This window comes from Nothobranchius furzeri, chromosome 9 (assembly GCF_043380555.1).
Source record: "Nothobranchius furzeri strain GRZ-AD chromosome 9, NfurGRZ-RIMD1, whole genome shotgun sequence".
NCBI classification, from domain to species: domain Eukaryota; kingdom Metazoa; phylum Chordata; class Actinopteri; order Cyprinodontiformes; family Nothobranchiidae; genus Nothobranchius; species Nothobranchius furzeri.
The window spans coordinates 27,153,887-27,177,057 of record NC_091749.1 but is presented as its reverse complement, the minus strand read 5'-3'; the positions used below and the strand labels follow the sequence as shown (position 1 = coordinate 27,177,057).

Sequence of the window (23,171 nt, the reverse complement as noted above, 5' to 3'; positions counted from 1 at the left end):
CACGATCCTTTATCTCACATTCAAATTACTCTAATTGGCAACAAATATAAAACATTTTGGATATCCTTTGAGAGTCCTGTTTGTGTAGAGGAGATTAAGGAAGACAGAGTGAGGCTTATCTCATCACAATGTGAGTTGATATGAATATATTGAGGAGCTGAGCTCAATTTCAACCCCCACCCCCATCTCTGACAGTCAGTGTTGCAGGACTACATGTGCAGCGTGGTTGTAGAGGTGCTGACTGATTTTAGCACCATGTAATTTAGCCTCCGAGAGACCCAGAATGCAACATGTTGAGACTTTCTTGGTTTCCCATCATCTTTTTGGTCATTAGCATTGTTGGCAATTCAGTGATCTCCTTTCCATTCAACTAAATTTCACAAAAGGTGTGCCTCAAGGCTCTGTTTTAGGACCTAACTCACAATTTACATCGATGATGCAGGACAGAACATCTCTGTTGTTATTCTGATTTTTGATTGACTGAAGTCTGTATTTGGCATTACTCCAGTAGTTAAAGTCAGCAACACTGCACCAAATGAGGAAGTGGGTAAGCTTTCTTCCAAAAGTAGTACAGGCTTATGGTAGATGGGTCTTAAGTAGTATCAGTTACATCTTGTATGATAGCTTATCTTTCCGGAGTTTTCCCCAGTCAGAAATTATGTATGATTTTTCAGAAATCCGTAAAAGTGATTGCTTCATCATGTACAGTATAATGTAAGCAATTTGTCTATTAAATTTTTTTTGCTAACCACACAGAGCTCCGTGTAATAGGAAACTGACCGCCGAGTCGACCAGAACTAACCAATAGCGTTAGACTACCACTTACCTGCTTCAAATTTAAGTTGTTCAGCCGCTATTAAAGAAACCAGGCCTTGACCAGTCTGACTGTGCCAATTATTGCCCAATCTCAAAACTTCCATTCATCTCAAAAGTAATTGAGGAACTGGCTCTCACACAGCTTACTTTGCACCTAGATGACAGACGGCTTTCTCAAAACTGCCTACGGTTAAATGACAGCAAATCAGTTGCCATACTTTTTAGCCCCACTAACATGAATGGTGCTTTAGATGTCTCAACTCTCCCACTCAATCTCAAATCATGTGCCACTAGCCTAGGTGTGAAACTGGACTCTGACCTTTCAATGTCTTCACAAGTCAACGCTACTGTCAAGTCCTGTTTTTTCCAACCGCCTCATCATTCGTCTTAAGTCAATCCTCAAACGCCCGGATCTTGAGCTAGTCATTCATGCTTTCATTACTTCACGTCTGGATTACACAAATTCTGTCCTGATTGGGATTAATGCTTCAGCCCTAAGCAAAGTTCAAAATGCCGCGGCCAGATTTTTAACCAACACCGACAGACGCATGCACCCATCCTCGCAGATTTACACAGGCTCCCAGTGAAACTTAGGATTCACTTCAAGGTCTCGTTATATGTTTACAAGGCTTTGTTCTGCCCATCCCCATCCTATCTGACGGACCTGCTGACCCCGTATGTTCCCACCCATGCCCTTCGGTCAGCAGATCATCTGCAGCTTGTTGTTCCGAAGGTTCGGTACAAATCACGGGGGGAGCATGCCTTCTCTTATGCAACCCCAAAACTCTGGAACTCTCTGCCCCTCAGTGTGCGTCTGGCTCCCTCTGTTAGCAGTTTCAGGTCGGCCCTGAAAACTCACATCTTTAGTATCGCCTTCCCTCTGTGACACTTTTCATGAAAATCTAGCACCGGATTTGATTTTTTAATTCCATTTTTTTAAATCAGTTGCACACTTTTGGCACCTCGCACCATCTGGTAGCTTATTTGGTTTTATTTGTCTTCGTCTTCGTCTTCCTCCGCTTATCCGGGTCCGGGTCGCGGGGGCAGCATCCCAACTAGGGAGCTCCAGGCCGTCCTCTCCTCGGCCTTGTCCACCAGCTCCTCCGGCAGGACCCCAAGGCGTTCCCGGACCAGATTGGAGATGTAACCTCTCCAACGTGTCCTGGGTCGACCCGGGGGCCTTCTGCCGGCAGGACATGCCCGAAACACCTCCCCGGGGAGGCGTCCAGGAGGCATCCTGACCAGATGCCCAAACCACCTCAACTGGCTCCTTTCGATCCGGAGGAGCAGCGGTTCTACTCCGAGTCCCTCCCGAATGTCCGAGCTCCTCACCCTATCTCTAAGGCTGAGCCCGGCCACCCTACGGAGGAAACTCATTTCGGCCGCTTGTATCCGCAATCTCGTTCTTTCGGTCATTACCCAAAGCTCATGACCATAGGTGAGGATTGGGACGTAGATCGACCGGTAAATCGAGAGCCTGGCCTTCTGGCTCAGCTCCCTCTTCCCCACGACAGATCGGCTCAGCGTCCGCATCACTGCAGACGCCGAACCAATCCGCCTGTCGATCTCCCGATCCCTCCTACCCTCACTCGTGAACAAGACCCCGAGATACTTAAACTCCTCCACTTGAGGTAGGACCTCTCCCCCGACCCGGAGGTGGCAAGCCACCCTTTTCCGGTCGAGAACCATGGTCTCAGATTTGGAGGTGCTGATCCTCATCCCAGCCGCTTCACATTCGGCCGCGAACCTACCCAGCAAGAGCTGAAAGTCAGAGCTGGATGAAGCTAGGAGGACCACATCATCCGCAAAAAGCAGAGACGAGATTCTCCTGCCACCAACCTCGACACACTCCACACCACGGCTGCGTCTAGAAATTGTGTCCATAAAAGTGATGAACAGAACCAGTGACCAAGGGCAGCCCTGGCGGAGTCCAACCCTCACTGGGAACAGGTCCGACTTACTACCGGCTATGCGGACCAAACTCACGCTCCTCTGGTAAAGGGACTGAATGGCCCTTAACAGAAAGCCACCCACCCCATACTCTTGGAGCGTCCCCCACAGGGTGCCCCTGGGGACACGGTCATAAGCCTTCTCCAAATCCACTAAACACATGTGGATTGGTTGGGCAAACTCCCATGCCCCCTCCATCACCCTTGCAAGGGTATAGAGCTGGTCCACAGTTCCACGGCCAGGACGAAAACCACATTGCTCCTCCTCTATCTGAGATTCAACTATCGATCGGACCCTCCTCTCCAGTACCTTGGCGTAGACCTTTCCAGGGAGGCTGAGGAGTGTGATCCCCCTATAGTTGGAACACACCCTCAGGTCACCCTTCTTAAAGATGGGGACCACCACCCCGGTCTGCCACTCCCTAGGAACTGCCCCCGATGACCACGCAATGTTGTAGAGACGTGTCAACCATGACAGCCCTACAACATCCATAGCCTTGAGATACCCAGGACGAACCTCATCCGCCCCCGGGGCTCCGCCGCTGTGTAGTTGTTTGACTACCTCAGCAACTTCTGCCCCCGAGATCGGACAGTCCATCCCCAGGCCTCCCAGCTCTGGTTCCTCCTCGGAATGCGCATTGGTGGGATTGAGGAGCTCCTCAAAGTATTCCTTCCACCGTCCGACTATAGCCTCAGTTGACGTCAGCAGCTCCCCATCCCCACTGTAAACAGTGTGAGCGAGTTGCTGCCTTCCTCTCCTGAGGCGCCGGACAGTTTGCCAGAACCTCTTTGGAGCCGATCGATAGTCTTTCTCCATGGCCTCACCAAACTCCTCCCATGCCCGAGATTTTGCCTCGGCAACTGCCACTGCTGGTTTTATTTGTGCCATTTCAAATGTTTTTACCATTCGTCCTATTATTTTATTTTTTATAGTGCTGTTAACTGTTCTCCTATTTTATTGTTTTTAGTAGGAATTTTTATCTCCGACTATTTATGCTTTGTTCTTATGTATTTTGCCTGTTCTTATTGCGTTTCTTGTTCAAGCATTTGGCTTTTTTATGTACAGCACTTTGGTTAGCTGCCATGCTATTTTGAAACGGTGCTTTATAAATAAATATGGTATGGTATGGTATGAATACCTCAGCTGATGCAGAGTTGACGAACTTTTCATGGACAAGTAAATATCTAACATATAAATATATGAAAACACATGACATGACATGAGAATAATACTTGTAAAACAGTGTGTTTTAGCTCTGTTTGTCGGCTACAGAAGCACATAAACAAGAAACATTTAGTCGCCATCTTAAAAAAACTGAAGAAATCATTTGTGTGGTTTGCTTGTCAGCCACTACGGTGCCATCGGATAAGAGAAATACTCCGGAAAGTCTTTAATCTCCTGAGACCTTAAATAGTGTTTGATGTGATTTAAAAGAAAAAAAAAGATATCTAGCTATTACAGATTAGTCCACTCTCATTAACGGAAACATCACAAATATTAAAATGAAATTAAAATTAAAGTAAAATGTAAAATTTCCTAGAATTTTTTTACTTAAAGTCAATATCAAGTGTCTTTAAATAATAAAAAAAAGGTCTAAGTTGAAGAAAACAGAATTTTATAGTGCAAGGAGCAATATCTGCATATGTGGACACAGGGCCCTGGGAGGTTAAAACAGGTTTCTGTTGAGGATATACAGGTAATCTCAGTGAGACTACCTGTATAAATAAAGAGGCGGTTTACAGAGCCAAAAGAGAGGCAAGCGTTTCCACCAAAAACTTTATTCTCTAAAAAAAAATCTTTTGAAAGACCCAGAGAGAAAACAAATCGACAAACATGCTTTTATGCTTCCAAATGGGTTTGGGTCATGCCATCATATTGATGATATTCAAAGAGGTGCATCTTAAAAACTAGTCAGAGTGAGTTTTTATTCATTCCTATCAATGATGCAAACAGTCTTTCACAAAAACACAAATGTCTAAAAAAAGTATCCAGTAGTCACTTAGTTACATTCAGAAAACCCCTCACAACGGCTACAGCAATCAGCTAGTGACAGGATGTGCATGCATAGGGGAAGGTCAACAGAAAACACTAATCATTCAACTCAAACAATATGCATATATGTTTATGGATGCTTGTGTGTAAATAATAGCCCATAATGTATAAGTTGCAAGATAGGTCTACATTTAAAGTGCCAGACAGCCACACACTAACAGGTATGCAGGTTGTACTTTGAAGAAAACAGCCTGTTTTTAAGGCCCTTATGAGTGTAAAGCGCCAAGGTCCACAGTTCTTTTGTTTGCTACCATCTGCAGGATCCTACCAGTGAGACATACTGCACACCTGAGCCTTAGTTGGCAAATTTTTAAATCTCTGAAACATCTGATCACTAGTATACACAACTTTAAGAGTTAATATTTAAGCATTACAAGAAAAAATAAGACTCTCTATTTTCTGACATACACAAATATTTTTTGAGGAAAATGGCCTAAGTATTCCTCAAAAGACCACTTGGTCAGTGCAGTGACTTTAACTAACAGAGCATGGGTCGTCCTTACAGGGTTTGACTTCTCCTTGCAGCAACTGAATCATGACTGCCTTGGTTAGGTAGCCAGAGGTGCCTCTCTTTCCTAAAGGTGGTGTTTTGTAGAATGCCTCCATGTCATCCTGGGACAGCGAGGAACAGAAGAGCATACATCTTGTTAGAAAATGCCCATATGATTTTTCAGGGTAAAAAGACATGCAGATCAGTTCAGTGTAGTCGTTACAGTTTCTGGTAAAACATTTAGTGCGAGACAAGTTCACTGACCAGACTGAAGCCTGCTACCTGTTTCTCCATGCCTTCAAAACGACTGCGGTCTTTCTGAAAATCGTTAAAGGCTTCCTTCACCAGACCATCCAGATCCACCTTGTCACTGAAATCCACCTCTGGATTTCTCTCCAACACTATGGCAACCACCATCAGCAGCTAAAAGCACGACAAACAGACGGGAGAAAAAGATTACTGACAAATACAAGGAATGGAACCAAAATAACTCAGATTTACTTTTGTATAAACTTAATAAAATTTTCATGCAAATAACTAACTTGTACAGCTGTGGTCAGCAGGTTACATCCACTTATCATGAACAGGAATTTCCTTATTTTGCGCATAAACCCTAACCCATTTAAATCATTGTTTCTATGAGTGAAAAGGAAAACACCGCATATAACATTAATGATTTTAATTATGTTTAACTTTCACATGGGGACCAAACTGTACAGACAGGCTCAGTTATTTACTTATACCCCCACTGGGATTTGCTTCAAAGTTGGTTGCTCTTCAGCTAGCCACCAACAGGCTTCAGGTAAACTTCAGGCTGATGTTTGCCGACTATGTAGTTCAGTCAAACTTAACCCACCTTTCCTGCTGGTGGAGGTCAGAGGAACCGGTGGCGCCTGTGTTATGGCAGTGCACCACAGGGCAGCTGTGGCTACAATGTAGCTTATCACCACCAGGGTGTGAATGTGTGTGTGAACGGGTGAATGACTGATTGTGTTGTAAAGCGTCATGGAGGGTTAGCGCTATATCAAATACAGGCATTTATCATTTGATGAACTCACTTTTAAGCAAAGTTTACAAATGTTCATACATGTTCAGGTTGGGGGACTGGAAGTACCATTTCAGAGGGCCAATGTTAGCTTGCTTTATCCATTCAGAAAGCAGCTGTTTTTCTGATCACTGTCCTGTTGGGATACACAACTGTGTTCAGTTTTCAACCATCTAGTTGATGATTCAGATGAATTTGAAGAATTCAATACGGAGCCCAAGTCTCCTCCCTTTTTCGGTCGGCTCATGGGTCCCCGGAAGAACGAAAAAATAAATGCAAGTAAACGGGGCTAAAAGAGCTATTTTCTAATCCGCCTTGCCTTAGGCCCTGGATCACACATGTTGTACTTCAATTTAAATTAAAACTAATGATGGGAGTTTCAACCACGCCAGTCACGTACTTTGAAATGTATCAGCTTGTAAAAGTTCATAATTAGCCCGACAACAAATCAGACATCGGCACATCGCATATGTGACGTGATCACAGAATCTCTTCCCCTCTAGCATAGCTGCTACTTACCAAATGGCCAGATTTATGGTGGTTTTTTCCTTCTGAAAGAAAGATTTTAAGTTCGCTAAACTTACAGCCCTTTTCCCTCAGTTTTCTGTGTCTGGTTCGATGACGTCACATTTGTGATGCGCATTTGTAATCCTGGACTTATTTTCACACAAAACCTAAAATAGTATTTCCCCCCGTTCGAAAATTTACGCTTTCTTGCTATCAAAATGCGTCTTTAAAATTCACGGCACATAACAAGCGGAATTAGAAAATAGCGTTTTTAGCCCCATTGACTTGCATTCATTGTTTTGTTCTTCTGGGGACCCATGGTCCGGAAGTAGATGGGTTTGACTTAGGCCCACTCCCAGCATGATGCTACCACCACCATGCTCGGCCACTTGTATAGTGTTCTTAGGTGTGAAAGCCTCACTTTGACTTTTCCATACATCTTTTCATTGTAGTCATATAAATGATAAATGACCCGCAGTTGTACAGCGCCTCTCAGAGTAAGGACTCCAAAGCGCTTTACACTACAGTGTATCATTCATCCATTCACACACACACATTCACACACTGGTGGTGATGAGCTACGATATAGCCACAGCTGCCCTGGGGCGCACTGACAGAGGCGAGGCTGCCGAGTACAGGCAGCCACCGGTCCCTCCAACCACCACCAGCGGGCAAGGTGAGTTAAGTGTCTTGCCCAAGGACACAACAGCAGAATTCTCTGTCCGGAACCGGGATCGAATCTGCAACCTTCCGATTACTGGACAACCTGCTGAGCTACTGCTGCCCCCTAATATAGACCAATCTTAGTCTCATCTGGCCATAAAACATTTCTCCAGAGGACATTTGGTTTGTCCATGTGGGCAGCTGGAGCTTCCTTCCTTGTTGGGATCCTTTGGCAGATTTTCTCCAGTGATGTCCTTGGACTCCCATTGTTCTGAGTAATGGTCAGTGTAATTTGCTTTCAAATTGATGGCACTAATGCTCATGTTGTGTGACTGTAAGCTTCTCATGTAAACCTTCTCACCTCCACAATGATTTGTCTGTACTCAGGCAGAACAATCTTCTTTAGTGTGTTTTCCACCAGCAGGGAGAAGTTCATCTCGTACATAGTCATGTCAGACAGTGTTGGTTGCTGCAAAGAGGTCACCAGGAGACATGTCTGGTATTTAACTCCACACTTTTGACTTGAGCACACACACACACACACACGTTAGACCAATAAGATTGATACAATAAGGTTTTTCTGCTGTACCTGTGGGAGGTGAGTTCCAGCCACCACGATACCATTGGGGGTCCTCTCCAGGATCTGCCACACCCGGTCATAGAACCCAGGGGGGGTTCTGTTCAGAGAGCCATCGATCTGACGCCGGTTCAGCCAAGATCTGAAATGAAAAGATGGAGAGATTTTGCAACAGAGCTCTAAAAACAGATGATAAATGGCGATGGCAGCTGTTGTGCTTAAGGAAATTGTTTTTGAATCAGTGTGCAATAATTAGATTAGATAAAACTTTAATCATTCCCCTGGGGAAATTGGGTTGCACTAGAATAAGATGATAAGATATAAATGTTAGCAGGAAGATAAAATAATTAAAACCAAGAGATAAAGCAAGATAAATCAGTGGTAGCTTCAAAGGCAGACTGCGAGTTAAAGAAGGGGCAGTAACAATGAATGTTGATAGTGCAGGTTGGTCCCAGGCTACCTGCTGTTTTGTTGTGGCTGCAGGACGTCCAGCAGAAGCTGCTTGATGTCGCTGGGAGACAGCTGGTAGATGTCCTGAGGAGGCATGTCTCCAGCTCGGATCTTCAGCTCATGCTTCATGGCCTGAACAATCCATCTAAACATCCACACATACAATGTTAAAGATCCAATTACACGGGTCAGCAAAGCCAACTGGTTGCTCAAAAAGGTGGAAAAACTGTCAAATGCTACAAAATCTTCAATATTTATCAAAGTTATTTCAGTTCAGTCTTTACATAGCTTTTACTGTCTTTATGAAAAATTGAAAACACAGACAGATCTAGACTATGATGCCATCAATAAACTGAAAAAGTCAGTGGAAGATGTTCTTGCTTTCAGCCTCATGTTTATTCAACCTTTTAACCATTAGGACACTTAAAATATTAATTATTAGACCTTTGTTTGAAGAATCTGGATTCATTTAAGATTTTGGTACTTTAGCTGAAAACGATGGAATGTTCCCTCCAGGTTGGTAGTCCTTCTGGCCTCAAATGTAGGAGTTTAGGTGTCGACACTTTGTTCCTGAATAACGCTGCAATGAAGTGAGAGATGGATTGGGTCTTTATCTGCAGTAATGCCCCAAAAACCAGTTTCCTTGTCCCTTGCCACTCGGGGTCGGGAGAGAGGTCCTACCTCAAGTGGAGGAGTTGAAGTATCTCGGGGTCTTGTTCACGAGTGAGGGTAGGAGGGATCGGGAGATCGACAGGCGGATTGGTTCAGCGTCTGCAGTGATGCGGACTCTGAGCCGATCTGTCGTGGGGAAGAGGGAGCTGAGCCAGAAAGCCAGGCTCTCGATTTACCGGTCGATCTACGTCCCAATCCTCACCTATGGTCATGAGCTTTGGGTAATGACCGAAAGAACGAGATCGCGGATACAAGCGGCTGAAATGAGTTTCCTCCGTAGGGTGGCCGGGCTCAGCCTTAGAGATAGGGTGAGGAGCTCGGACATTCGGGAGGGACTTGGAGTAGAACCGCTGCTCCTCCGGATTGAAAGGAGTCAGTTGAGGTGGTTTGGGCATCTGGTCAGGATGCCTCCTGGACGCCTCCCTGGGGAGGTGTTTTGGGCATGTCCTGCCGGCAGGAGGCCCCCGGGTCGACCCAGGACATGTTGGAGAGGTTACATCTCCAATCTGGTCCGGGAACGCCTTGGGATCCTGCCGGAGGAGCTGGTGGAGGTGGCCGGGGAGAGGACGGCCTGGAGCTCCCTAGTTGGGATGCTGCCCCCGCGACCCAGACCCGGATAAGCGGAGGAAGACGACAACGACGATATGCAGTAATGCAGTTGCAGAAGTCTTTCATGGTGAAAAAGAACTGAAGCAGAAAGCTCTTGCCTCTCTGGTCTGTCTACGTTCCAGTGCTCTGGATCAGTTTCCTCTGTAAGGTGGCCAGGCCTTACATATGAGCTCCATCACCCAGACAGCTAAAAGAGCCGCTGCTCCTTTACATCAAAAAGCAGTCAGCTGATGTGGTATTCCTTGTTGTCTCCCTTAGTGGTTTTATCGGCACGAGCCAACAGGAAAACTTCAGCAGGCCCAGAACTCACTGTAGACATTGCCTGCAAACTAGCAGACGTGGGCGTGTCTCAGATATGGGTTTATCTCAGCGGTTTGTTGGACCACTCTAACAAATCACTGTTAAGGGTTAAATAGCAATACTAATACAGCTGCTTACAGCTTCTGGTGCACAGATCAATAAGGATGTTCAGAAGAAGTGCTGCTGCAGAGGTCCAAGACCGTGTCATGGACTCCTTAGAAATCCTCAACAATCTGCAGTTTGATGTTTTCGGGAAGTTTATTATATTTGGCAAGTTAAGAGAAGAAGCATATTGGTCATTATGTTTGACCTTTCACAAACACTTTGAATAGATACTTATGTGCACGACGTTTATATGGATGAGACGGTGGCAGGGGAGTCAAGTTTCGCCACGTAACGGAAAGATTGCAGGTTCATGTCCTGCTCAATCCGTCACAGTCATTACGTCTTTGGGCAAGACATTTCACCCTGCTGGCAGTTGGAGGGACTGGTGGGGCCTCCATCGGTGTGCCCCAGGGCAGCTGTGGCTACAATAGCCTCATATATCCTCCCCATCAGTGTGTGAATGTGTGGGTGAACTACTGATGTGTTGTGAAGAGCCTTGGGGGGTTATTGGACTCTATAGGCATTTTACAAAATAAAATCCGTTAACTTTTTTTTTCTTTTTACCAGAAAAGGCCTGGGTCTACTAAACAAACCCAAAAAACATTAGATAAGTTGCTCCACCAGTTGAACCAGTGGTCCTAAAACACCCATGTTTACAACAGTTCTCCCATGCCTACGCTCATTAAAATGCTGTAGCTGTTGTCCTTGAACTTTTTTATAGCCAACATATATCTGAGAAGCGTCCACCTCCAAGGAGAACGGAGTGTAATTTATTTGGATATATTTCTTCACATCTACCAGCGTGAACACCAGGAAAGGTAAAATCACATCATTGTGCACAAACTGCAGGAGCTAATCTTGCTTGACTAGACACCGAAGAGCTGTTAAAGCACCAAATCAATCATCCTGAGGCTGACATTGTCTTACCCGACTCTGATTTTGAGCATGCCGCTGAAAAGCTCAGGGTTGTTGGAGATAATCCATCCGATGTGGATGACGAGTTCCTGCTGGAGGACAGCTTCCCTCTCTCCACCGTGAGGAGAGCACTTGCTGTAAATGATGCCCTGGATGACTCCAGGAGACAGGGGGTTGGAGATCACCTCCTCCTCATGGCCGAACAGACCAAGGGTCACCTGGTGAGTGTGCACGGGGAAAAGGAGTGAAAACACAACTGTACATTCGGATCAACTAAGCATTTTCTGCACGTGCACTGGCTATCATGTGCACCATACATCACTCAAGGCACAATTGTGGCACGTTTTTTTGTTTCATCGCTCTGAAATTGGCCTCCTCTTCCAGAGTCACATAAAAGGGAAAAAATTGCACACCTCATGACCACACTTTTGTATTCTTGCTCTGAAGCATTTCATGAAAAATACACCTTAGCAATCTGACTGACAAGAGGGCACATTCTATCTTCGCCTTCAGCTGATGAAACCCAGCTCTTAAACTTGGATTCATCTTTACATTTAAGCAGAGATGAAATGGGCCTAAAGATGAAAAAGAAGCTTTGGATTCAACAGAAGAGGCATTGTTTGAAGACAGAGTGAAATACAATCAAAGCTCAAGTGAAAAATCTACTTAAATGAGGTGGGGCCTCGTCTTCTTTCGACTGAACAGCTACTGTAAGCAGAGGAACATGTCCACCTCCAATTTTAAATCAGCTTTTTCAATCATGCTGAGGAGCGTTCCCTCCGGTAGGCAATCTATATGCAGATTCACACCTTCAGCTACTTCAGTATAATGAAAGGACTAAAACAGCTCAGAAGGGTGAAAACAGCAAGATAACGGATACTCTTGAGAAGAGGCGAATCTCTGAATAACACTTGAGGGGAAATGATGCACTGAGAGTCAACCAGCATGAGGTGGTCGCATCACTCCATTCATGGGCCACAAGGTGGGTCACACTGGCACCTTGATGCAACTACAGCTAAACACCGCAAACAATCAAGGTGAGCCGTGATGAGGGGCATGAGCAAGCAGCTGGCCTGGGTAATTCCCATAGGATGACAGCACGAGGAGCTTTAAAAAAAGCATGGTTCCAATTTCTTTGGGTGTAAATCAGTGAACATTAAAATCAGCTTTTCCCAAACATTCCACTTTTAGAGAAGGGATAATGACTAGTTAGGCTTACCTGCTTGCCTTGCACTAAAATACTAGTAATACTGGGGGCAAGGCTATCCACTAGCTTAGTTAACAGACTGGCAGCAAGACGGACAACAGACCTAGTGGGTGAAAAAACACAAGAACAGTCTTGAGATATTTATGACAAATACAGCTAGGACTTTAACATAATTTTTTTATTTCTATAATTAAATGAAAATTATTTTATTGTAAGAAATTGTAATTACATGAAAATATAACAAGAAAAGGTCATTGCAAGTTAGGGATGTCCCAATCAGATATCAAATCAGCTTGACGATGCTCAAGTCCCGATTTCTAGTGCTGACCTACTCTCTCTATGACTCCTACCCTCTCTATAATTTCTACTCTCTCTATGACTCCTACTCTCTCTATGACTCCTACCCTCTCTATAATTTCTACTCTCTCTATGACTCCTACTCTCTCTATGACTCCTACCCTCTCTATAATTTCTACTCTCTCTATGACTCCTACCCTCTCTATAATTTCTACTCTCTCTATGACTCCTACTCTCTCTGTGACTCCTACTCTCTCTATCGCTCCTAACTCTATGATTTCTACTAACTGGTTTCTACTCTCTCTATGGTTCCTACTGTCTATAGTTCCAACTCTCTGGTTCCTGCTAACTATATTATTTCTACATTCTATGATTCCTACTCCCTCTATGTTTTCTGCTCTCTATGGCTCTTCTTCTCTTTGGTTTCTACTCTCTGATTCCTAATCTCCCTATGAGGTAATGCTTCCTTTTACAGTCCCCTAATTACTAAGTACTTACATGGTAATTACATAGTAAGTTAAAGTGTAATAACAGGTAATAAATTGTAATTTAAAGGGTAATTATGTAATAAAAATTGTTGTACAGGGTAATTCAAGTAAAATCACTGTGCAATAGTGCAAAAATTAGGCACTATTTACCAACATATTACACAGTAAAATGGCAACATATTTGCATTTAGAGTGTTTCTATGCAATTACAATGAGTTAGTAGGTAATTTCAATTGAAGTTCTATTTAAAAATCCCTAAATTACCTATTTTATACCAATAGTTTACAAAGTGAGTAGCCATATTTTACCAGGTAATTGTTACTGGTAATATAGTTACTTACTAAATAGGTATTCTGCAGTAAATACCATTTAATTCCTGTTAAGTTGACACTCACGTGCGTGCATGCGTGTGTGCGTGCGTGTGTGTGTGTGTGTGTCCCGGAGGACAGAGGACAGGAGAACGCGCAGCTAATTAATTAATTTGGTTCTGCACCTTTTCTCTTCAGCACAGCCGCCAAAGGTTTAAGATGGGTCAGACCTCCTGCATGCTCAGATCATTCCCTTCCCTTGCTTGAAAAATTGTTCCAAAATGAAAGTTGAGCCCACATCTTTTTTATCTGTGAATTCAATGCCGTTCGGCAAGTCTCAAATAAAAATTTGGGCATCTTACTGTAAAAAATATACCATTAATGTAAAAAAGAAACTCTAAAAAAACTGTGTTCTCACCCAGAATCAAACCCAGGTCTCCTGCACGAGAGTCCGACGTCTAACTAGATGAGCTAAACCACCACTGACTTTGTTGGCATCTGTAATATTTATATCACTGATGACAGCTGAAACAATGTTCAAAGAATGGTTCGGAGCGAAAAGGGCTATTTTGTTGCTAATTTGCAGGAAATATCTAGAAGAAAGTAGCTAAGGGTCCTCAGAAATGTAGCTAGGTTCATCACTAGACGTTGGGAACAGCGACAAAGTCGCTGAGTTGGCACTACCTCACTCTCTGCTGCTAAAGCTACTGATAGCAAGTGCTACGGGCTATGCCTGAGCGTGAACGCGCATGAAGCAGCCTGCTCGACTCGAGCATCTCTCTTTTTCTGTGATTTTACAGAAAAACAGGCAATCACAGTAAAAATGCCAGGGTTCATTCTACAGGACCAGGACATTGCAGGAGAATGTATGAAGAAGAAATTTATTATTTCTATACATGTTTTGGCTGTCAAACTTCCATAATGCCCCTTTAAATTAATTAAAAAAAAACTTTTCGGGGCGAAAAGAATGAACAGTATTTCCTTTAAAAGATATGTTTTGATGAAAAAATGATCAAATATTTATGCTGCACGACACTTGGTTAATGTTTACATCTACCAGCATATAGAAGGCATCAATGCAGGTTTCCAAAGAGTTCACTTGGCATAGCGAGGCTGGCACTGTGGAAAATGGTGGACTTGTTAAGTCAAGCAGCTGCTTCTGAGCCCAGAAGATGTCGCTATCGTAGTCAGAAGAGGAGCGACCATAAAAGATCTAAAACCAAAGTGAGTTTAGGTGAAGCCTACAACAGATGGACCCAAATAAAAATTGTCACGTATCGGCAGCGAACCTGGTGTCCCGACAGCTGGCAACCTTGTTCAACCTCCACACACTACAAGTCGCTTTGGTGTGTGTGTCCCTTATTCCACCTTTATTTGAATATCCAAAAAGAGCATTCATAAGCAACCAGGTGAAAAGTGCAGTAGTGAGTCAAACCCTTTGATCTGTGTAGATCAACTGTCTCTCTGCATGGTCATCTGTTACAAACACTCTCACTCACTAAATTTAATGTTTTTACCTACTAAAACATAAATATGCAGACACTGGGCTGGGAATCTGATCTGTATCAGCATATACCTGTTCCTAAAGGACTGGCATCGAGGATACATTAGGACATCCCTACTGCAAACTTCCTCTGCTATAACAAAATTAATAGTTGGCCCCAATTACACTGCAAAGTTTAGTCATCAAGATAAAAATCAATGGTTTTCCTTTGCAAAAATATTTTAATGTTCACACAATTCTGAGTTGATTATTGACAAGCTTCGGTGCAGCCTGCAAACAGCTTCCTCTTGCCTGCGGGAATCCTATGAGGGAGAATCAGCACACCGAGCCTGCGGTTATCTAAACACTCACATAGCCAGGGGTTGACACACACATGAAAGAGAAGCTGTCCTTGTAGCAGAGGTGGATGCATGAAATCATGTCACAAATGGGGTCATGGCTCTTATTATATGCTGAGATCAACCCTACGTTTGTGTGTGCACATGATGATAGGCCGTAATAGTTAGTTATAGATAGGTGAAACTGTGGGAACATAAAAGCAATGGAAGAAGGCAACAAAGCTTTAAAGTTTGGAAAAGCATAAGAATCCTGACAAACTTTTGCCTCTTTGCCTTTAGTTTACACACACAATTATGTGTGTATCTTATATATATATAAGAAAACAACGTCACATCGCTCCATTACCTATCTGATACCCAAGCACACCAAGTGCTTTTACAACACTAGTTTTACACAGATTTAGTCGTCCTGTTCTTACATTTTGTGTTATAAACACAAACATTTTGAAATTTCAGAGCATACCATTAGCCTTTCAAAAGCCTAAAGGTTGGTTTATGCTTGACGCGTCCGCGAGGTCCACACGGCTCCGCGCGGCGGAATTGTGTCATTTTAACAACCACGCCCCTCCACCGCGCCTCCGCACGGCCCAAAATTTCTGCACCGCGCACCTAGGAAAATTTCTAACCACGCGGATGGTCGGACGAGGGAAAAACATGGCGGACTGATAAGAACTGGTATGGCAGAGGTTCGTAAATACAGACATTTGTATGATTCAGCTCTCAAAGATCACCGTGATCAACATGTTGTTAATCATTCTTGGAGAGAAACAGCTCGCAATGTCGGAAAAGACGAGGACGCTGTTAAAGAATGCTGGATTTTCATGTTGTACACAACAGTAATTTTTACTTCTACTATGGTGTAGTGTTGGATGTATGCTGTAGAGCTCCATGCTGCCCCCTACAGGTTGGGAGAATATTGGCTCACCGCAGAGACGAGCCGCACGAACCATAAACGCTGCAATTTGTGAAGCGCGTTCCATCCGTGAGCCACATCACCAAGCAGAAAGTAAATGCGTCAAGCATAAACCAAGCTTAGGGCCTAGGGGTGTGGGACTCCACTGTACTAATTAGCCCACAGGATAATTAAGGTTCTGTTTACTAAGCTCTTATGTAATGTTCCATAGAATATATATTCGTAACCGAAAATTACAAAAAGATGAAAAAGCATTTTGACTATTTAAATTCAATTCAATTCAAAATACTTTATTAATCCCAGAGGAAACTGCACTAAAAGAGATGACAAATAACATTTCCCAACGCACCCACCCTGTTTTTAAAAGTTGGTTAAGGCAGAAACATCTCCCAGCAAGTCACAAACAAACACCACCAGCTTTTGGTGAATGGTAAATAGTTCAGAACTATAAAATTAAACCTAAATATTGGCAGACAGCATCAGAAAAGAGATACTTTGGTGGTGGTTTGGAAACGCAGAATGAGGTGCAAATGTCCCTTTGCAAGGGTATTAACTGCAAACACATATCTAGATTGTGCTCATCATAAATGTGAGACGCATGCCAGCCTTAGTGTTGCCCTCCAAAGACTCAGAAATATGTATGTTACAAAATCAGCTTACACTACAACCGCAGAGTAAATCTACAATACATAAGATTTCTCACCAACCTGCTGGGAAAAAAAAACAGTATAGACGACCATATGTTGTGTTTTGGTGCTGGTATTTTGGTGTTTTGGGATGCTGGACCAGGATACTAGACCAGCATAGTGGAACAGCATTGTACGGTGGTCCACCAGCAAAACCAGCACCAAAACACAACATATGCTGGTAACACCTATGCTAGTCTTTGCTGGGTTTTTCAGCAGGGCATTTAACTGCAATTTAGCTAAGGAAATGCATTGTGAGTTACATATACATCCCATTCACCACATAATTTAACGGTTTACAAAAAATTGTGCCAGTTTTTCACTTTTTAACAGACATAACAGAAGTTTCTGGATATGGCACAGTAAAAAAACAGTGTGACAGCAGCTTTGGGGAACCCACTTGCTGGTTTATGTAAACTATCTTCATGAATAAAACAGCATAGAATAAAAGTTGTCAGTTAGCATATTCAAACTAAACAATGAACATGATCCATGAAGAAGGGAACTGGAGCTCAGCCATGAGTTGTGACAACCATCCAACCATGTTCTATCAGTACTTGGACATCAGGCCAGCAGCAAACCACAAACTAAATAGAACTGTGGCAGATTTTAGAAAAAAACAGCTTTAAATGTACAAAGAAAAAAATAAAACTTAGGGTGAAAACATTAAAGAAACTACAGAATCTGGAATACCTAACGTAACAGGTAACTTGTTGAAAGAGACAATAAGTTAAATACATTGATCTTGTAAAGCAGTTTAAACCAGCTTTATGTCATGAAGCTTCTTAAGATGTATCCACTCCAAAGACAAAAGATAAATAATTTCCTTCTACAGTGATTATCTGTGGCACCTGTTACAGGCTCCATTTCAATTCTATTTAATTTGTAGTGTAAAGCCAGCCTGGGATCATCAGGGAGGAAGCACATGGGAGGGTCCAGCCTCTGTGGTGATTAATGAGGAGAGAAAGCCAACGGCGACATCAAACTCAGCTCCCGAAAACCTCGCAAGGCAAAGTTCTTGCTAGCATTAACAAGTGTTAGCTAGCTGGCTAAAACAAGCTTATGGCTGTGTGAGAGTTAGCCAGATTTTACAACTGTGAGCCAAGTATTTAGACTGGAGTACAGCAAGTTAAAGGGACTGGAGTTCTGTAGAGTTTGTTAATGAAATCAGTTTAGCTTAAAAGGCTCCAAACGTTTGGAACATTGGGCTGACGGGGAAGAAAAGCTAACTTCTAGCTAGCCAGAGCAAGAACAAAGTGAATAATAATTGTAATAATGAAAACAAACCCAGAGTGAGAAAAGTGTAACCGTGTTATTAAGGTAGGGTGGTGTTGACATGAACATTAGAATTCAGTAATTACACTACATGACTTTTCTTTAAAATACCTGTTTTTTTAAAGCTGGTTTTAGCTAGCCTGGCCTGCCAGACTCCTCCTCTGTTTAATTCTGCACAGAGAAAGTCTGGGAACTCTTCTACTCAAATAACCCCACCCCCTGAGAATTCTAACCAAGCCAATCAGCGCTGAGTGGCGTTCGTCACACAACACAACGCCGAGTTAGTCATAAACATGGCGACTGAAGCGGAGTTCGCTGCGGCTCTGTCCTCTGTTCTAAATTACTTGAATGTCTTTAAAACCACAACAAGCAGAAGCGCTAAAAGCCTTTCTTCTAAAGAAAGATGTTTGCGCTGTCACCAGACGCCATTTTTGACTACAGCTAAAAAACTACAGCGTTGCGCGGTACAGTCAGCATTTCCATCTTTTTTCTGATTGGTTATTGTTGAGCTGGCAAGTCCCGCCCCTCATGTGCCTCTCTGCCTGTGAGAAACCAGACTAGTTCTCTGTGCAGAGTTAAACAGAGACAGCCTGGCAGGCTAGGCTAGGTTTTAGCAACTTTATTTAGAAAAAGAAAAATCTTGATGAAATGTATATTTTCCCATAGAATCTTAAAAAGGACTGGCTGAACGTCTCACACAGCTCTCCAGCTAGCCAGCTATCAGTTAACACATGCAGTGGTGTTCACCCCATCTCTGCCTGAACATTACCTGTTTCCCATGCACCAGAATTGTGGTGATATGAGGAGCTATAGAGCTGGCAAACTTCTTGGTAATGGCAGCAGCACGCCGTACTGCCAGCCTGCCCACCCAGAATAAATGACCGTTATGTTTTTTAGATTCCAACGTAAGTTTGTGAGGAACACACACAAAGAAATTATGTCAGGAACAAAGAGAGGGGTTAAACGAGTCTTCCTAAAAACAAGGCAACGATTTTCGTTCACTTCTAATGATCGATAATTCATTAATTCATAATGAAAAAGACTTCTAATGATCGATAATTCATTAATTCATAATGAAAAAGAGGCCAAAGATGCATTTTTAGATATTTTATAATTAGGATTTGTGTATTTGTGTGAATGCGTGTGAATACCAGACCAAAGCTTTCTGCTGCCAGCTCTTCTGTAGATTCTCTCCAGCTCCTCCATCATGTTCTCTGGAATTAGAACATTTTATAGATACAATGTGACTAGTTGTCTTTAGAATAACTGAGTTACAGATTGTAAAACATGCTAAATACATTCCATCTAAATCTGACAACTTGTGGCTTACATGCATTGCACACCTACCTTCCTTAGCAATGAAGTCAGGCCCTTCTCTTCTAAGTAGGATGCTGGCAAGTTGAGCCTGACTGGCCAAGCAGTCACAGTCCTACACCAAGACCAAAAACAGGCATATAGAACTGAGAATTATTGCTGGAAAAGAAGTGCAGTCCAGTACAGCAATACAGTGAGTGGTTGAGGATACACCAAGCTCATCCATCAGGAGGAACAGGAAGTGATGCGAGAGAAAATGTTAAATGGGGAGAAGAGCTGCTGTCTGCACACACCTTAAAGCTAAAGACAACATACTGCTGTCTGCTACTTGGAACATAAAATGGATTATTTATGAGGTTGTTTTGTTTTGAGCAAACCATGACCCAAGAACAACCTCTCTGAGTTAGGAACCAGCAGTCCTGTGCAGGAGAAGCAGACAGACCCAGCGTATTTCACCCCTTACCCTGAACAACATAACCAAACTCTTACTTTTGCAAGTTTTTGCTGAGGAATATAAGCAGAACAATTCTGTTTGTGATGTTTAAGGGTAAACTGGTCTGCCATTACCAATATTTATTAAAAGTTATTAACAAAATTACTAGGGATGCACCCTAAAAATGAGATATTTCTTGATCTAAAATATTTAAGTCCCATAAGCACTAGAGTGTTTATTTTAATGTACTTGAACTTGTGTATATCCATAAGGCACATACCTATGGCGTTAGACCCGTGCCAAAACCCGTGCACGCGGAGTGGGTCCACATCACGCGTGTGAATGGGACTCGCGAGTGAAAATATACATGGCGAGAGGTCATTTGTGCACTGAGAGGGAGCAAACTGTGTCTGTGAGCGCACAAGGATGTGCACAAGTGACAAACCTGCGTGCGCGCGTTGCCAACGAGCACACGGCAGAGGAAAACGTGTGCGCGCGGCAGCCTCTCTGCGCGCTCGGCAGCCTCTCTGCGCGCTCAGTTTCTGACTCCGCTCGCTCGGCTGTTAAGGGGTTTTGGCACTCTGGAGGCGTGGCCTGTAGCAGATCTTATTTGTCCCCTGATTGGTTAGTTTTGCCCGCACTTTACCCTCTACCTCATTGGCCCATTGGCTTCCTGTCGGACCAAATTGATGGGAGCTATATAAAAAAATCTGATATTCAGTAGTTGTTGTCATAGCTCAGCTGGTAGAGCAGGTGACTCTCCCCCCGGAGGATCCAGGTTCGAGTCCAGGCAAGGAAAATAGAGTAGGTGTTATGCTATTTTTTCCTAATTCCTGTGATATTATTTTACAGTTGTGTCTGTCATTAAACGTCCAAATGTTTGCTGGGCAGTGTTTTAAAAAGTGCACATAAGCTAGATGGTTTTAACCACATAAAATTATATTTTTTGTGATACTGGAAAAATACATACTGAAATAAAATTACTGATTGAAAACTTTATGACTGTGGTTGTACAATATATGAGTCACTAATACACTGCAAAGGCTCTTAGAGTGGGACTTCCAGAGAGAGAGAGAGAGAGAGAGAGAGAGAGAGAGAGAGAGAGAGAGGGAGAGAGGGAGAGAGAGAGAGAGAGAGAGAGAGAGAGAGAGAGAGAGAGAGAGAGAGAGAGAGAGAGACCTCTGCTCCATTGAGGTACCTGGAAAGTCTGAGGCCCTGTCCACATGTAGCCGGGGATCTGCCAAAACGTAGATATTTTTCTACGTTTTGGCCTGTCATCCACACGAAAACGGAGTTTTTTTCACACAAAAACGGATCTTTTTAAAAACTCCGGCCAAAGTGAAGATCTGCGGTTTCTCCGTTTTGGGTGTCTGCGTGTGGACGGACAAAACTGGAGTTTTAAGGTCCGCAACGTCACTTTCCGCGACAAAAAAATGCTGACATCACGTGTGCGACCTGTGTTTACACTAGCCGGCATCATGGAAGCCCTCAGAGCTGCGCTCTGTCACTACCCGATCCATCAATTGTCCAAGCGCTTTCTGCTTGTTTGTTTTTGCAAGCGGAATTACTGCTCCTTGCGGAAGACCACAGACGAAGGACGAGGTTAAGAACGGGGGATGTACTGCCACCTACAGGTCTGGCATGTCCTTAACAACATATTTATCTGGGTACGTGTGGACAGTTTTTTTTTTAAACGCGGTGGTGTGGATGCAAAATTTTGGAGGGGCGGATATTCGTTTTTAAAAAACCCCGGCTACGTGTGGACTAGGCCTGAGTCAGGCCGACGTCGTGAGTCTGGTTGCCGATTGGCTAGGGGGCATAGTCACTGGTTGTTCCAGAGTCTTTTGCCTTGTGTTTCACTGCCTGCAGCCATTTCCTGGTTCAGAGTCTGACAGAAAAGCCATAAAACTGAGCAAAATGTCCAGCAACACCACCATTTTTTAGCTGAGTTGTGTTTCTGTGGAGCAAACAAGTTACCCTACATTGTTTACTGATCACCTCATAATATTTTGTCTAAATCGTGCACTGCTGCGCTGTTTTGGGCCAAGTAGTGATCCTGGAAAAACACTTTTATTGTGATGGTTCCACCGTGGCTGGATGGGGATAGTGGCTCGCCACCGATCAGAGCGTGAGTTGTTTGATACCAGGCCCCCATGGTCAGGTGTCGAAGCATCCCTAAGGCTCAACACAGAACCATGAACGTTGTCCCTAGGCGCTGTAGGAGCCCATTCTTCCTAACGGATAGGTTAAATGCAAAGGACAATTCCCTCAAGCGGATAAAGTCTAAATTATTATTATTAAAAAAATGTGATCTGCTCTGGTGATCCTGCCTGAGCAGCAGCCAACTCAGCTCATCGATCATAAATCTTCCCTGCATCTCCTGACTGAGTGTGTGCTGTCTGTCTACGGAGGGTGAGACATGCACTTATGAGTCCAACTCATAACAGTAAGACTTGATTCATTAAAGAAGGCGGACAGTCTGCAGTTTTGTCCTAGAGAATAAAGCAGGTTGGTTTAAAACAGGGACTCCCTAAGTGTGGTGCGCGCACCCCCAGCGGTGCGCGAGCTGCCGCTAGGGGGTGCATAGGTGAAAAGTTTAATGGCTGTGGAGCTCAGAGAAGTCTGTCATATGTCACCATTAGCGTAGCCAGAAACTCATTTGTGGGTGGGCCAAAGAAAAAATAAGTGGGCCCAATAAATGTAATTGAAAACAAGTATATTTTGCTTGTGTGTGTGTGTGTGTGTGTGTGTGTGTGTGTGTGTGTGTGTGTGTGTGTGTGTGTGTCCGCATGTGCCCTAGCTTCATAATAATGCACTCCGAGCTTCAGCACTCTGACCTAAGCACGCTGTTAATAGCAAGATATGTTCCGTATTTGATCATTTTTAACGGTGTTGGAGGAACCTGAAGGTGGTGAGTCATTCTGGCAGATTGTAATTAACACCTGTCTCATGCAGGTGTTCTGACATTGTAAACCTCACACACAGAACATTGTGGATGTAACTAAATAAATCAAGAAATGATTCCCGTTCAGGCTATTAACAGCGCGCTGAAGATCTGAAGTTCAGAGTGCGTCTGTCAGAGGTCAGACGCGTTCCACCGTAACCACGGCTCACGGGTGCATAAGTGAGCACATCTGGGCTGGGCAGAAGTAATTTTACAACATTGGTTTAAATAGCGCCAATAACGAGACGCAGTGACTGGAGCGGCTCACGGAGCTGTGACACACACACACGCACACACACACATACTGATTCAA

General features: G+C 43.7%; 1 protein-coding gene across 10 annotated transcripts in view; it reads right to left on the bottom strand.

Annotated features, from left to right (window-relative positions):
• Positions 1-4,528: 4,528 nt before the first annotated feature.
• phkb (phosphorylase kinase, beta) overlaps positions 4,529-23,171 on the bottom strand; it is a 218,366-nt gene continuing 199,723 nt past the window's right edge. For 5 of the 10 annotated variants that reach the window (XM_070554729.1, XM_070554737.1, XM_070554732.1 and 2 more), the window contains 9 exons: positions 19,515-19,596; positions 19,324-19,381; positions 12,371-12,461; positions 11,164-11,369; positions 8,561-8,695; positions 8,113-8,242; positions 7,885-7,992; positions 5,573-5,731; positions 4,529-5,430 (listed from right to left, as the gene is read on the bottom strand). In XM_070554729.1, the coding sequence (XP_070410830.1) occupies positions 5,293-5,430; positions 5,573-5,731; positions 7,885-7,992; positions 8,113-8,242; positions 8,561-8,695; positions 11,164-11,369; positions 12,371-12,461; positions 19,324-19,381; positions 19,515-19,596 (1,107 nt within the window). In that variant the 3' untranslated portion in view covers positions 4,529-5,292. Of the gene's footprint in view, positions 5,431-5,572; positions 5,732-7,884; positions 7,993-8,112; positions 8,243-8,560; positions 8,696-11,163; positions 11,370-12,370; positions 12,462-18,936; positions 19,028-19,323; positions 19,382-19,514; positions 19,597-23,171 lie in introns of all 10 variants that reach the window. The other 5 variants (XM_070554736.1, XM_070554739.1, XM_070554735.1 and 2 more) reach the window with 3 other exon arrangements.